A 15326-nucleotide genomic window follows, 5' to 3' on the forward strand; every position below is an offset into this window, starting at 1 on the left:
GGGACGGAGAAAGGAGAGGGCCTCCGTGAGCTCGCGTGCTCCAAGGTTCTGGACGCGGCCTGCTAGAGGACGGACCTCCACCCTCCTGCTGAAGCACAGGGCCCAGGCTGCAGCGCGGGGCAGGCACGCGCCAAGGGGCAGGGTGAGCCACGCCAAGGGTGCACACACAGCAGAGGGCTGCCCTCGGGGGCTTCCGCTGCGCACCAAGGTTGGGCCCTGTGGGCGCACAACCGCAGGCTCGAGCGCCGGGGCGCCACGTGTGAACCGAAGTGTGCTATTTCGCGCCTCTCCCACAAATCTGTCGCCTGGGCAGAAAGAGCGCGCCCTGCAGACCCTCGCCTAGTTCCAGGTCCAGGCAGAATGCTACTTCCGATGCGTGCTGCGAGGAGCCTTCCTCCAGCGCTTCTAGGCCTCAGCGGCGCGGTGAACTGCGCACCACCCCAGGGCCAGGGAGACTCGCTGGGCCTTCTGGGAAACATAATTCAACTGCATCAGGTCCATTCGGAAAGCCCGGGAAAACACCCAGTTGTCGGGACAACAGAGTGGGAGGTGCACAAGCCTGCGCCCATGTCAAGGAGACAGCTTCCAGAAAGGCATGCAGGCTCGCCCACTTGCTGCCCGCAGGGCGATTGGCCAGCAGAATGATCGACAGAACAGATGTCCAGTTAGCCACCAATTCCAGCCTTGCTCCACTAGATGGTGCAGGCCTCCAGGTCTGGCCCTGAGAGGATAAGGTCAAGCCCGGAAAGCTTGATCCTAGCTTGGGCAATTTAGGGATTTAGCAAGGCCCTGTATCAAAAAAGAGCTGACGTGGGTAAATTCGAGGACTTTGGGTTTAGTTCCCAGTCCCATTAACAAAGCAAGGGCCAGATCTAGCAATTAATTGGAAAGATTCTCACCCTGACTAACTGTATATACTGATACCTGTGAACTAAGCTACTGCACTGAAGATGGTAATCTGTAAAGTAGGTTCATGCTTGGAGTGCCGGTCATTCTGGTCTTCTGAATATGGGCTGCTTCTCATGACATGCCAGTTGCTGCTGTGCTGTCTCTCAGGTAGATGATTGTTCAAAAAGAAGGGGGTGGTGAATGAAGGCAAGAGACAGGAAAAGGAATGTTGTGGGACTGTCCTGCTTCAAGGTTGTATATGGTTAGTTTTGGGGACTTATGTGTAAACATAAGAATTATATAATCCTTTATGCCTATTTTTAAAATATATTCTAATTTTTAAATTTTTTTCATCATATTCTGTAGGGACTTAAATTTCAACATATCAATACTTGATGAAAAATACCTGTTCCATGTTATGCCTAAGATGTTTAATATTCAGACAGATAGTGAGGTTAAGCTTAACAGCCTAGGCTATATGGTAACAACAATAAGCTTCTCTTCTGGATGGTAACAACTTAAGTTTGTAGACCAAAATTAGAGAAAAAGGAGGGCCGCAAGGAAAGCCAACATTTTGGCGCTAGCCTTCCAAGGTCAATTAAGACTCAGGACAGGGGCTGGGGAGATGGCTCAGTGGAATAAGCGCTTCCCTGGCAAGCACAAGGGCCTGAGTTCAATCCCCAGTTCCGCCAAAAAAAAAAAAAAAAAAAGAAAGAAAGAAAGAAAGAAAGAAAAGTAAAGTAAAACCATGATGTTATATTGAGCTGTAGGGGACTCAACAATTTTTGACATTGCCAGTGAAGTGGAAGACCCAATACTATTATGGACTACTGGACTCTTTCAGAATATTTTGCTGAGTTTACACACCTATAATATTCAAATAACGGAACTAAACAAGTAAAGGGGATACAGATGAATGTCCATTTTGTATCCGTGTATTGAAAATGGTTAGGATAGATATATAGTTAAATTCTCTTAATGAATAGAGGGATTTGTTCTAATAGTGTTTGTAAATAGGATATCATGTCTGCATCTTGTACAGCAATTAACCAGTAGGAAGAATGTATGCAATATGTTAATTATTGAAGCTGTCCTACCAGTTTGGTTTGAAACTGTCTCATTGCTATTGTTTCTCAATAAAATTATGGGGGAAAAAATAAAAATTTAAAAAATTAAAAAACTAAATCAAAAAAGCAAGGGCTGGGGAAATGCTCAGTAGAATAAATGTTTGCCTGGCAAGCGCAGGGTCCTGAGTTCAATCCCTGGTACCACCAAAAAAAAAAAAAAATTAAAGGAGCTTTCTTTCTCCCATTAACAAAGCAAAACAAAAAAGCCGACTTCTTTCCTTTTACTGGAAGAAAGATGTGTTAAGGATCCAACTTCAGGGGCCAGGGAGATGGCTCAGTAGAATAAGCACTTGCCTGGCAAGCACAAGTGCCTGAGTTCAATCCATGGTTCCACAAAAAAGAAAGGATCCAACTTCAGGGTTCTACTACCAAGCAACATTCCCAGCCCAACCTCAAGAATCTAACTGTTCAGATCTTTCCAGCTTCCACAGGTGCTGCAGGACTGTGTATGGGGAGCGGGGCGCATGAGCAATCCCAAAACCTTGTACACAATAGACAGGCACCTGACCTCTGAGGTGTACTCCTAGCCTCCTCTATTCTTTACCCCAGATCTCCCAAGTGAAGGGAGACAATGCCACCCACCATCTCCACCCCAAGTACACTTCCACTCACACACTGATAACGCATGGTCCAGATCTACAGCTGAGCAAAGTGGGGGGACTGCTCCAACTCCAGAATTCTCCTTCCCCTAACAAGGTGGGGTGAGCCACTCACTACTAGCAGCCCATCAAGGACAGTGCAGGGCTGGCCCAAATAGCTCAGCAGATTAAAGCACCTGCAAGCAGGCGCAGGGGCCAGGATTAGATCCCTGGGCCTGTGGTGCAGGCCCCAACCCCCAAGGCGCACTGAGCTGGCAATTGAGATTGGGTGTGGTTGGGCACGCCTGTAATCCCAGTACTTGGGAGTCTGTAAACAGGCAGATCACTATGAGTAGGATCTAGACCTTTCCCTAAAATACAAAAAAAAAAAAAAAAAAAAAAGACAGGGTTGGGCTGCTGTGCAGTCACCCTCTGCACAGGGAGCCTGCCAGAGGGAGGGGAAGACAGCAGCTGTCCTGCAGTGAGCACACCTGTTTCTCTTTGGCGGCTTTCTTCCTTTATTCCCTAGGGCAGCCTCTGATGATTACAAGTCACTGAAAGGTTACTGGGTCGGTGGTGTTTCCCCTGAAGAGGGTGAACACGCAGGCGACGTCCTTTCTGGGTCTGGGTCATGCCAGTCCCCGAGGAAAAGGATCAACTGATGATGGGTATTCCATACGTGCAGGCGCCCTCAGCGCAGCAGACAGTCCAGAGGAGGCCAGCTCAGGTGGCACAGGTCACACTCAGTCCAGGCACCTCAGACGCCCCAGCTTCCCCCTTTCTGTTTCACCCTACAGATTATTTCCTCTCCAGGCCTCCCAAGCATGCAGACGGAATGTCTCCCTGGTAAGCTGGTGCTGAAAGTTAAACAATGGGACTTCTAGATAGTTCAGGTAGGGAGGGTCCTACCTGAGACCAAGTAGGAGGCCCCAGGGAATGAGGCGGGAAGCAGGCATGCCATTTTAACTTGTCACCTTGTGCTTGTCATGAAGTCTCCCTAAGAAAGTGACAAAGAGTCCAAAAAAACCCCAAAAACAACCTCTTAGGGGCTGGGGAGATGGCTCAGTAGAATAAGCGCTTGCCTGGCAAGCCCAAGGGCCTGAGTTCAATCCCCAGTTCCACCAAAAAAAAAAAAGTAACAAAGGGCAAGGGAGATAGCTCAGTGGTCTAAGCACCTGCCTAGCAAGCAAGTGTAAAGACCTAAGTTCAATCCCCACACCACACGCCCTGCAGCCCTAGAACCCTGGGCGCACCATGGGCCCTGAAAGCTGGTGTGGTGGCACATGTCCGTAAACCTTGTGCTGGGGAGGCTGACACAGGAGGATCACTATAAGTCTGAATAGTGAGACCTTGTATCCAAGAAATAAGTGACAAAGCAAAGGCCAAAGATGGCAGAGGGTACTTTTTGGTTATCTAGGGTACACAGTAGTCCCATGCTATTTCGCGGTTCGGCTTTTGCAGTGTATAGAAATATAGATTTGAGAGGGCGGGTTCGGCGCCATGGGTGAAATCGGCTCGGCGGAGAACATGCTGCTGGACTTGTCAGAGGAGCACTGGGAGCACCTGGCTTTCCTGCCACAAGTGGCTAGCGTGGTGGTCGCCAAGTTCGGGCGCATCTCGATGGAGTTCCCGAGGCGAGGGTCGAACGCTAAGCTCTGCGAAGGCGCCACCAGAAAACTCAATGTGAGTAGTGACACTGTCCAGCATGGTGTGGAAGGCTTAACCTATCTCCTCACTGAGAGCTCAAAGCTTATGATATCTGAACTGGATTTCCAAGACAGTTTTGGTTTTGGGATTCTCTGAAGAATTAAACAAATCATTGCCTCAGCTTTCTCTGGACAACAGAAAGGAGATCAGAACTATTCTAAATGAACTGGCACCTGACCTTCCCCCTTACCATGGCGCTCAATGGCGACTAGATGTGCAGCTTGCAAGCAGAAGTCTCCGGCAGCAATTAAACCAGCGGTGACTTTCGAGCTGCACCTTGATCACAATGGCGATCACAACACCAAAGTTCTGCAGACAGGCCCAGCCACCCCGCTTCACTTAGTGCAGCAACTGGAGCCAGCATTGGAGGAGATGAAAACAAAGCACTGTAGGAGAGCAGTCCGCAGCATCAAGTCGTGCCTGCTTTAATATTACGCCTTTAAATCATCTTTGAACTGCTGATATGTAGGAAGTACTTTCCAAAGTTAATTTTTTGTTAATTGGTGGTAAGTGTGTAGACTCCCATCTGCTACTGTTCACGGATATTGAGGTCATGATTAGAAGCTAAAATAGTTTCTGCCCCGGTGCTAAATATTGTCAGCTTTTGGACAGAGTGAAATGTACTTTGTATTTTAAATGTTGTGAGTAAAATTGAATTTGCTAGAAACAAGTCTGTACTGTTCATATCTTGTGTATATATGTGTGGCTGTCCTGATTCTGGTACCTCTTTGCTTTATTATTTTCCTCCTTATTGATCAAACTTCGTAAATAAAATTTATAATGTAACAGTAAAAAGAGACAAAAGCCTAATGTCCCAAGAGAGCAGGGAGCAATAGACAGAGCCCAGGGAGAGCCGCTGTCTGTCACTTAGAAATCCTGGCCAGCTGGGACCCAAGGCTGCAGATAACAGCTTCTCCTGCAGGCGCGCTGTCCTTTGATCCCTTGCTTGGGGTGTTATCAGCTAGCATTTGTGTGGACCTAGTGTGAGGCAAATGGGGGAAGTCACTAGAGAAAGTAGTTTGTGTTCACTTAAGTAGTTATACACCCTCCTTAGCCTGCCTTGAGCCCTCAGCAAATGTGAGGTGCTTCTGAGGCTCGGGGCTCACTGGGAGAGAGACTATCTCAGGGAGACCTCTGAAGCTATATGCATCGGGTCTTCTCGTCGTTTCTTGCAGCACCGACCAGTAACATACAACAGCAGTGTTTTGTGGGCAAAGCTATTAATCTAAATTATTTACTGTGGATTTTTTGCTATATCATGGGATTTTGCAGTAGTGTACAGTATCATATACATATTTATATACATAGTATTTGATTTCAATGATCTTTGCCTAAAATTTTTTAAATATATAAAAATGTTTAAAACATTAATTCTAACAATAAAATATTAAATCGCAAGTTTACAGTATGTATTTTAGTGGATGGCTATATGATGTACCATACAGTATATATATATATGTTGTTAAAATTATGTAGGTCTACAAGTTTAGAAAATGGCTAAGAACATCAGAAGTGTTTTTAAGTGTGGGAAAAGTTTATAAGAGTGTGGGAAGGGTTCATAAAGCCTATATATAAAAATCAATATAACGTCACTACTTAGCTGCTTTTTACTTATCATGGGGGTATCTGGAATGTAACCTCCACAATAAGTGAGGGACCGCTGTATTCCTTTCTTGTGGCTATTGTAATACCACAAACTTGACAGTTTAAACATGAGTTTATTCTCTCAGAGAAAGTCAGAAGTTCCAAATAATTTTTTTTTTTTCAGAACTGGGGAATGAACTCAGGCCCCTGAGCCATCTCCCCGGCCCCCTAAAGAAACCCAAATCATTTTTTTTTTTAAAAAGGAAAAAGAAAGTCAGAGGTTCCAAGCATCTGAAGGCCCTAGAGGACGCTTCCTTTCTTCTCCCAGCTTTGGGTGGCTCTCTGCACTCGTTCTTCAGCTTGTGGCTCCAATTTCTCCTTCCTCTGGGATCACTAGTCTGTTTCCTTCTCCCTCCTCTCCTCCTTCCTCTCCCTCCTCTTCCTCCTCCCCCTCCCCCTCTCTCTCCCCTTCTTTCTTCCTCCCATCTCCCTCCTCCTCCTTTTTTTTTATTTCTTGGTACTGGGCACTGAACCTAGGGCTTCACACTGAGCTACACCCCTACCCCACCCTTCTTGCGGGGGACAGGGTCTCACCAAGTTTTCCAGGTGGGATTCAAATTTGTGATCCTGCTGGTGCGCACCTGTGAGCCCAGTACTTGGAAGGCTGAGGTAGGAGAATCACTGTAAATTCAAGGCCAGCCTGGGCAAACTATTGAGCTTAAGGACAGCCAGAACTAGAGAGTGAGACCCTGTCTCAAAAGACAAAATTAATTAACTTAATTTATTTCCTTTTTGGTACCAGAGATTGAACTCAGGACCTTGTGTTTGCACTTATGCCACTATCTGCAGAGCCAAAAAACAAAATTTTTTTAAATAATAATTGTGATCTTACCTCAGTCTCGCAGAGTGCTGGGATAAGACAACTATACCTGGCTCTAGCTTTCTCTCTCTCTGTCTCTTTGTGTGTGTGTGTGTGTGTGTGTGTGTGTGGTACCAGGGATTGAACTCAGGACCTTGCACTTGTGAGGCAGGTGCTTATACCACTGAGCTGTCTACCCAGCCCCCTCTATCTTCTCTTATAAAGAACACTTGTCTTTGGACTTAAGAAAGATTACCTGGTAATCCAAAATAATCTTATTTTAACATCCTGAACTAAAGTATAACTGGGGCTAGGGAGATAACTCAGTGGTATAAGCACCTGTCAAGCAAGCATAAGGCCCTGAGTTCAATCCCCAGTACCAAAAAAAGTATATCTGCAACTGTAATACCAGCACTTAAGAGGCTGCAGCAGGAGGATCACAGTGAATTTCAAGCCAGCTTGGGCTAAATAGTGAGTTCAAAGCCAATCTGGACTACATAGCAGGACGCTGTCTCAAAACCAAACAAAAATCTGCGAAGAACCCTTTTTCCAGAAAGGCCACATTTAAAATCTGGGCATTATACCAAGGACATTTCCTTTTTGGGGCCATTATTCAACCCACTACAGGAGGGCATTCCATTTAAGCAGATGGTACACGGGCCATCTGGGACTTAGTAGGGCTGGGCTTGGATCCACGAGGCAGCAGGGCACAGCCCACTCCACACATTCCTAACTGGTTAAAAATTAGGCTGACTTTCAGACATCCAAGACGCCTCTGAGAGCCAAGAGAAGCCATCATCACAAGGCCACCAGCTATAGCTGGAGGGGCAGAGAGGGAAGTGGCTGCCTGAGAGAGCCTGGGTGTGTTCCAGGACATGAGGAGGCTGGGCGCGGGCTGGTCAGCCAGAGTGGACGAGAAGTACCAAGGGAGACCGACCACACAGGGCCTCCAGGATCCCTGATAATGCAGAAGAAAACACCAGCAGCCCTAGACATATGGAATAAGATCTTGGGTCCCGTTTCAACCTCCTGGAGGCCTGGGAAGGCTGGCGACCGTTGCCCTGCCAGGGGCCTTGTGGATAATCTGTGCTGTGCTCCCCACCTCCCTTCTACGGGCCATGCCCAAGACGCCCCCATCGGCCCTTTGCCAGCTGGCAGGTCACTCTTGGGGCGTCTATGAAGATGTCCACTATCAAGTGTGCAAACCAGCCTTGCCCGCGAGTGGGTCCTCACTTCCCCGCTGAAAGGGGAAGCAGCTTAGGGGACAGAGGGCCCGCCGGCTGCCCCAAGGCTTGCTGGCCCCAGGGGATGCCTGAGGCCTGCAGAACACAGCTGCGCGACTGCCTGAGGGCACTGGGGACTTGTCCCCACCAGCCCAACCCATTTACAGACTTCTTGGCGCCGCTGGGGATGGGGAAAGGCCCGTGCAGGGAAGATATCACCCCGTTTCAGCCATTCTCTTCCTTTCAGGCTTCGGTCTCAAATAGAGGCGCCTGTCCCAGAGCTCCCGGGAGCCGATGTGCAGAACTGGGAGGCCCCGTCGGGCATCGTCGGCGCCGCAGAAGCGTCGCAGCCGACAACCCCGCCCCTCTCCGAGGTCCCCGCTCAGAGAGAGACCGGGCCCTCCCGCGCGCCGGGTAGGGCGCCTGTACAGAGCTGGGGATAGCGGCGCGACGGGTGGAGCCCAGGACCAGAGGCGCGCAGTCCTTGGCACTCGGCCCTTCTCCGCCAACCCAGGCTCGCGGCGCGCGCACGCCAAGCAGCCGCGCCCCCTCCCCCCCCCCGAAGAAAAAAGTTGCTGTGGAGACGGCTCCAGGTCGAGGCCGCAATTGGCTGTCCGCGGCTTACGTCTAAAGTGAGGGCCTGCCTTCTGCCCTTACTAGACATGGCGAAATTGGACTCTCTGTCATCTCCGCGCTTGCGCAGTGACTTAAGGGCCGGGCAAGTGCTTCTTACAGAACATCCGCTCCCGCCAAACACTGATGACCTTGTGCGTAAGCGCGTTGTCGTCGCTGACCCGGAAGTTTTTGCTCTCCTTAAAGGTGTCGGCACGCTGCGCGCGGCCTCTTCCTGTCTCTGCTCAGGCGCCGCGTGGCCTACGCCGAGCGGCTGAGAGAACCCAGCTGCACCCTCAGGTGAGACTGAGGAGGGCTGGAAGCTTCGCGGCTCGCTAGGGAGAGCAAATCTCTGGGGGGGCCGTGGCGGACACGGGAGCCGGAGCTTTCCCGCTCCGGGCCTTGCCTCTTCCGGAAAAACGGTGCGCCGGAGAGGGCGCGGACCGAGGTCCCCCGGCTGCCTGTACGCGGCCGTCTCGCAGCTCTGCCGCTCCGCGCGGCTCCGCAGCTGAGTTCGGGCTTCCGAACGGGAAGTAACGCCCACGTTTTCTCCTCAGTAGCAGCCCCTAGTGTTGGGACGAACCTTGCTTCGTCCACCACACGCTGGGTCCGGTGCCGTGCTGGAGGGCCACTGCGCGGCGAGAGAGCCGCGTGTAGAGCTGCTTTTCTCGCGAGGCCGTTCGAGCACGACGTTTTCGTGCCTAGGATTTGGTTCCTGGCCAGTGTGATGTCTGGGTATTGGCGTCACCTGCGGGGCGTTATAGCGAGTTCTGCGTGGCACTTGCTGACCAGGCGATCACCGGGTCCTCTGCGGCTCAGGACCTGAAATGAGACATGTTGCTTACAGCTGAGTGCTTTTCCAAGCGCCGGGAGAGACGTTCCCTCCACTCGCTCCTCTTGTCACAAATGGTGTCTGCTTAGTAGAGGTGGGCATGTGCGGCCTGGACTCTGACCGTTTCTCCCTTCCCTCATCCCCTCTAGGATGAGTGAGTGGGAGGTAGCTGCACCGGCAGTGGCCGAGACCCCTGATATCAAACTCTTTGGGAAGTGGAGCACTGATGATGTACAGATCAACGACATTTCCCTGCAGGTAAGTGGGATGTGATGGTCTTCCTGCTTCAGAGTTGCCCCCGAAGTCAACAGAAGGAAGCATAACAGGAAAAGGAAGATGGCTGGGCGTCCACATCCACATCTGCCCCCATCCACTACTCAGAACTTACTTAGAGCCTTCCCTCTTTGCTATTTTTGTGGTGGGATTTTCAGACTGTTTCCAATTTTTTTTTTTTTTTTATAAAGTATGTGTGTGTGGCCAGCTCAGTCCACCAGGGGGCGGGGCTGGCTGGCATGTGGTGCTGGGGGATTGAACCGTGGTCCCTGTGCTTTTTTGTGACGCTTGTTCTAAGTAGGTGCTTTAGACCACTGAGCCATCTCACCAGCCCATTTCCAAATTTTTGATCTCCAACCTCAGCCTGCATATGCTGGGATTACAGTTATGTTCCACAACACCTACCTACTATCCATTCTTTTTAACATTTAGCTCAAGGATGTCTGCAGTTTTGTCATGAGATAGTTTCTTCAGGTGTTTGCCATTCCATGTACTCTTCTGTGTCAGGTTTAACTTTGCTGTAGGAAAATATTCAATGTTTCAGGCCTGGGTAGCACTGGTATAGCACATTCTGAGCTCACTGGAATAAAATCTATTTCAGGGGCTGGTGAGATGGCTCAGTGGTCTAAAGCACCTACTTAGAACAAGCTTAGCAAAGCACAGGGACCGCAGTTCAATCCCCCAGCCAGCCCCGCCCCCTGGTGGGCTGAGCTGGCCACACACAAATAAATAAATTAAATTAAATAAATAAATTTTAAAAAATGAAATCCATTTCAAAGTAACAGCCAACATTATTTTCCCGATGGATAACACATTATCCAGCACTAATCAATTGAGTGATCTTGGCACCTTGTAAAGATAATTGCCTGCCTGTGAATGGATGAGTTTATTTCTGAATTTTCAGTTCTATCACATTGGTCTGCATGACTGTCCTTATGCCAATAGTAGTCTTGATAACTGGGTTTATAAAATTTGGAATCAGTGTGAGTGCTTCTGGGGACAGGTTCTGTGCACTGAGCTACATCCCCGATCCTTTTGGAGATAGGCTCACTCTGCAGTTCAGGCTGGCCTTGAACTCATTTTGTAGCCCAGCCTAGTCTCCCAGCTGACAATTTTGCATCAGCTTCCCTTAGTGCTGGGATTACAAATGTGTCACCACACCTAACTCCATGCTTTATTCTTGCTCCCATACTCATTTATACATGAACTTTTCTTCCTTCCAGAATTTCATGAATTTTGTGGACTTTAGGAACTACAGCTTTTATTGCCCCTCTCTTTATTAATGTTATAGTTTGTATTTTTTGTTTTGTTTTGTTTTTTTAATATTTATTTTTATTTATTACATTTATTGTGTGTGTGTGTGTGTGTGTGGCCAGCTCAGCCCACCAGGGGGTGGGGCTGGCTGGCATGTGGTGCTGGGGATCGAACCACGGTCCCTGTGCTTTGCCAAGCTTGTTTCAAGTAGGTGCTTTAGACCACTGAGCCATCTCTCCAGCCCCTTGTTTTGTTTTTGAGACAGGTCGCACTATGCAGTTCAAGCTGGCCTTAACTCGCAAGGATCCTCCTGCCCCAGCTTCCCTAGTGCTGGGATTATAGGCGTGCACCACCATACCCAGACTGGGTCCCAATTGGGGCCCGCGCAGCATGCTATGCAGGGAATCAAACCCTGGTCCTGCACTTGCCTAAGCAGGCACTTAGTCTGCTGAACTATCTCACTGACCCTTGTAACTTCTTTTTTATATAAAGAAATAGAAACTGGACTTACATATTTACTTTTTTTCCCCAGTTGATAACAGGCTCTCAGTATACTATGTAGTTCAGACTGGCCTTAATCACACTGTGTAGTCCAGATCCTCTTGGCTCACTTCCCAAATGCTGGAATTAATAGGTGTGTCTCACCATTAGCTCCTTTCTGGTTCATAATTCAGGCCTATTTTGCATCCTGAATATCATTTATTTGTCTTACATGGGTTTGTTTGGGGAAGTCTTTGGTCTTTGAGGGGGTGGGGGCAGAGTTTTGTCAAGTTGCCGGGCTGGGCTTCATCCTGCCTAAGCCTTCCAGACTGCTGAGATTAAAAGCATGCAGCACCATGCCCAACTTGGTTTTTTGTGTGTTTTTTGCAGAACTGGGGATGGAACTCAGGCCCTTGTGCTTGCCACGCAAGTGCTTATTCTACTGAGAGCCATCTCCCGGGCCCCCACCATGCCCAATTTGTGAGGGTTTGTTGCGGGGGGCTTGTTTTTTTGTACTGGAAATCAAACTCAGGGCCTTGGGCTTGCCAGGTAGGTGGTTATGCTATCTGAGCTATCTCCCCAGCCCCCGTGTTTTTTTGTTTTGTGTTTTTGTTTTTTGTTTTTCCCCCTACACCTTCAAGGTTAACATTTTGGCGTTTTCCTAGATGCTTGTAGATACGGTGCTTTTTTCTTTTCTTTTTTTTTTTTTTTTTTTTTTTTTTTTTTTTTTTTTTTTTTTTTTGTGGAACCGGGGATTGAACTCAGGCCCTTGCGCTTGCCAGGGAAGCTCTTATTCCACTGAGCCATCTCCCTGACCCCTAGATGCTTGTAGAATAGTTTTCAGTATAGGGTGGTGGTTCCTCTCTGCAGGAGACATTCCACAATATGTAGAATCACTTAAGTTGTCAAAATTGAAGGTGCCAGTCACACACAAGCCTGCAATCCTATTGACTTTGGACCAAAGCTAAGTTCGGGCCCAGCCTGGGAAAATTAGTGAGACCCTAGCTCAAAAAATTTTAAGGAGTCACCAGACATGCTGATGCTAGTAATCCCAGTACATACATGGGAGACTAAAGCAGGAAAATCACTGTGAATCAAGACCAGCCTGAAGGGGCTGGGGAGATGGCTCAGTGGAATAAATGCTTCCCTGGCAAGCACAAGGGCCTGAGTTCAATCCCTGGTTCTGCAAAAAAAAAAAAAAAAAAAAAAAAAGGCCAGCCTGAACTAGAAGGTCCTCTCAAAAATACAAATTTTTTTAGGGCTGGTGATAAAGCTCTGGGGAAGGCCCTGGGTGCAATCCTGAGTACTGCAGAAATAAAAATGGAGGGTGGTGCTAAACATTGTGTAGTAGATACTGTAGTCAGTGTAGTTTGGGGAGCAACCCTGTAAAACCCAAAGTCACATTGCTTCCTCTATAGTGACTTGGCAAGTGGGCTCCTGTTTGTATCCCCTAGCTGGCAGAGTGCGGTTATGAGTAGCTGGTGCTTCCGTGAGAGCTGCTCGGTCTGGTAGAGCCCATCCTGCTCCTGACTGTACGGTCCCCTCACCCCCCCCCCCCCCAGGATTACATTGCAGTGAAAGAAAAATACGCCAAGTACCTGCCCCACAGCGCCGGGCGCTATGCTGCCAAGCGGTTCCGCAAGGCACAGTGCCCCATCGTGGAGCGGCTCACCAACTCCATGATGATGCATGGCCGCAACAACGGCAAGAAGCTCATGACTGTGCGCATTGTCAAGCATGCCTTCGAGATCATCCACCTACTCACCGGCGAGGTAGTGCTCTGGGGCCAAGGCGCTGGGCAGTGATACATGCCAAGCTCAGCACACACATCAGTGTGTCAGGTGCTCATGGCCTCTTCTCTCCCAGAATCCTCTTCAGGTCCTGGTAAATGCCATCATCAACAGTGGCCCTCGGGAGGACTCTACGCGCATTGGAAGAGCAGGGACAGTGAGACGGCAGGCAGTAGATGTGTCCCCACTGCGCCGGGTGAATCAGGTGGGTCTGGGGCCTGTGCGGTGGCAGGGCAGGAATAGCCAGCCCCAAGAGCTGGGTGGAGTCCCATCCAGGCAGGCAGGCTCATCCATCCTCTTACACACCTTACCTAGAGTCTCACTTCCTCCAGGAAAGCCTCCTGGATTCCCACCCTGTGCCATCCCAGCTCCAACTCCTTCCTTCCCACAGCTCGGTCTCTTTTTGGGGGGCACTGATGGGAGTATCCTTCTTGGACCGCGTGAGCAAGACTTTCTGGGCATGTAGCTCAGTGGGGAGTGCTTCTCTAACATGCTTGGTTCCTGGGTTCAATCCCCAAGACCACAAAATGATAAAATGAGTCAGTGAGGTTGGTTTTTTTTTTGGTTTGTTGGGGGTTTTTTAAATGTATTTACAAGAGCAAGACTGATCTTTCCAATCTTGGTGGCGCACCTGGGGGTGGCAGCAGGGAGCGCTCCATCTAGCAGGATATTACCCCCTTCTTAGGTTTGGGGGTAGTCCAGACCGTGCTTAGTCACCATGCTGAGCCTTCTGCTGTGCTCTGCAGGCCATCTGGCTGCTGTGCACGGGTGCACGGGAGGCTGCCTTCCGGAACATCAAGACCATTGCCGAGTGCCTGGCCGATGAGCTCATCAATGCTGCCAAGGTGGGTGGGGTGCGTGTGGAAGTGGGTGTGGGGGTTGCCCAAGCACACAGCTCACTTCGGTCTCCTTGCAGGGCTCTTCCAACTCCTATGCCATCAAGAAGAAGGATGAACTAGAGCGTGTGGCCAAGTCCAACCGCTGAGCTCTCAGCTGCTGCCCAATAAACTGCTCACAAGCAGCCCTGTCATGTGTTGTGTTGTGTTGTGTTGTGTTGGGGGGCTGAAGGTGCACCAGGCACTGGAAACACAGGATGGGGCCACCTGCACATCTGGGGGCCTGACACCTTGGCGTGCTCTGTGTGGGGCTTTGGAGTGCTCTTGAGGCCGTCCCTTGGCACTGTCCTTAGGTGAAGAAAACAGGCTCGTGTCTGCTGGCTTCGCTGCACCTTCCCTGGGGTTCCCCTCCTGGACAGGTGGGCTGCTTCTGCCCTCCTCATCACCACCCTGCAGTCGCCCCCGCCAGAGTCAGCCTGCTGCTCACCCTGGGCGGGGAGGGAGGGTGGCCCAACGGGTTCCACGGGTGTGGGAAGGGGGTGGCCCCCACCCCAGGGAGGGGCACTGTCATACCTGGCCTCAGCTGGTCCCCGGCAGGTTCACAACAGAACAGACTGCAGACTGGAAGCATCTCTAGGTATTGGACGGTCTTGGGGGTGGTGTGGCAGGTGGACTGGGTCGCAAACTCCTGCTAGCAGCCATCTGATGGCCTGGCTCCCTGGGCTTTGGCTCCCGGTCTGCCCCGCTAACGATCTTCCCAAGCTTACCCCGGGTGCCTTCGTCTTAGCTGGCTTCTGCCCATCCCTGCAGGTGGTCCCCATGCCCTGCCCTCGGCCACCCTGGCTTCGCCGCTCGCGGACCTCCCCGGAAGGCACGGAGGATGAGGCTGGGGAGGAGGGAGAGGGCAGCCCCGGCACCGGGCCCATGCTGTCCCCTGCGTCCCCCACCGAGTGCCTCATCTGTGTGTCACCCTTCGATGGTGCTTTCAAGCTGCCCAAGCGGCTGGACTGCGGCCACGTCTTCTGCCTTGAGTGCCTGGCACGGCTGTCCCTGGCCACGGCAGGTGGCGGCGACACGGTGTCCTGCCCAGTGTGTCGTGCTGCCACGCGCTTCGCCCCCCGCCGCGGGCTCCCGGCTCTGCCCACCCCTGCTGCGCTGCTTCCCCGGGAGGTGCGCGCCTCCGCTCCCCGAGGAGACTCGGTGCGCTTCGACAGGCGCCGTGGGCTGCTGTACGTGCGTGCGCCCGCGCCCCCGGGGCCGCGCAAAGGCCGCGCCGCGCCGCC

At 50.7% G+C, this 15326-nt stretch overlaps 2 protein-coding genes and 1 pseudogene across 2 annotated transcripts in view; all 3 read left to right on the forward strand.

Annotated features, from left to right (window-relative positions):
* The first annotated feature begins 4099 nt into the window (after positions 1-4099).
* LOC101593063 lies at positions 4100-4729 on the forward strand (annotated as a pseudogene).
* Positions 4730-8806: 4077 nt separating this feature from the next.
* Rps5 (ribosomal protein S5) lies at positions 8807-14226 on the forward strand. Its single transcript, XM_004647734.2, has 6 exons — positions 8807-8878; positions 9560-9668; positions 12980-13189; positions 13284-13412; positions 13954-14052; positions 14124-14226. Exons 2-6 carry the CDS (start codon positions 9561-9563, stop codon positions 14190-14192), a joined length of 615 nt encoding a protein of 204 aa, XP_004647791.1. The 5' UTR covers positions 8807-8878; position 9560; the 3' UTR covers positions 14193-14226.
* Positions 14227-14862: 636 nt separating this feature from the next.
* Rnf225 (ring finger protein 225) overlaps positions 14863-15326 on the forward strand; it is a 1114-nt gene continuing 650 nt past the window's right edge. The window contains exon 1 of the mRNA XM_012513115.1: positions 14863-15323. Within this exon, the coding sequence (XP_012368569.1) occupies positions 14863-15323 (461 nt within the window). The remainder of the gene's footprint in view (positions 15324-15326) is intronic.

The sequence above is a fragment of the Octodon degus genome, unplaced genomic scaffold (assembly GCF_000260255.1).
Source record: "Octodon degus isolate 3935 unplaced genomic scaffold, OctDeg1.0 scaffold00322, whole genome shotgun sequence".
NCBI classification, from domain to species: Eukaryota; Metazoa; Chordata; class Mammalia; order Rodentia; family Octodontidae; genus Octodon; species Octodon degus.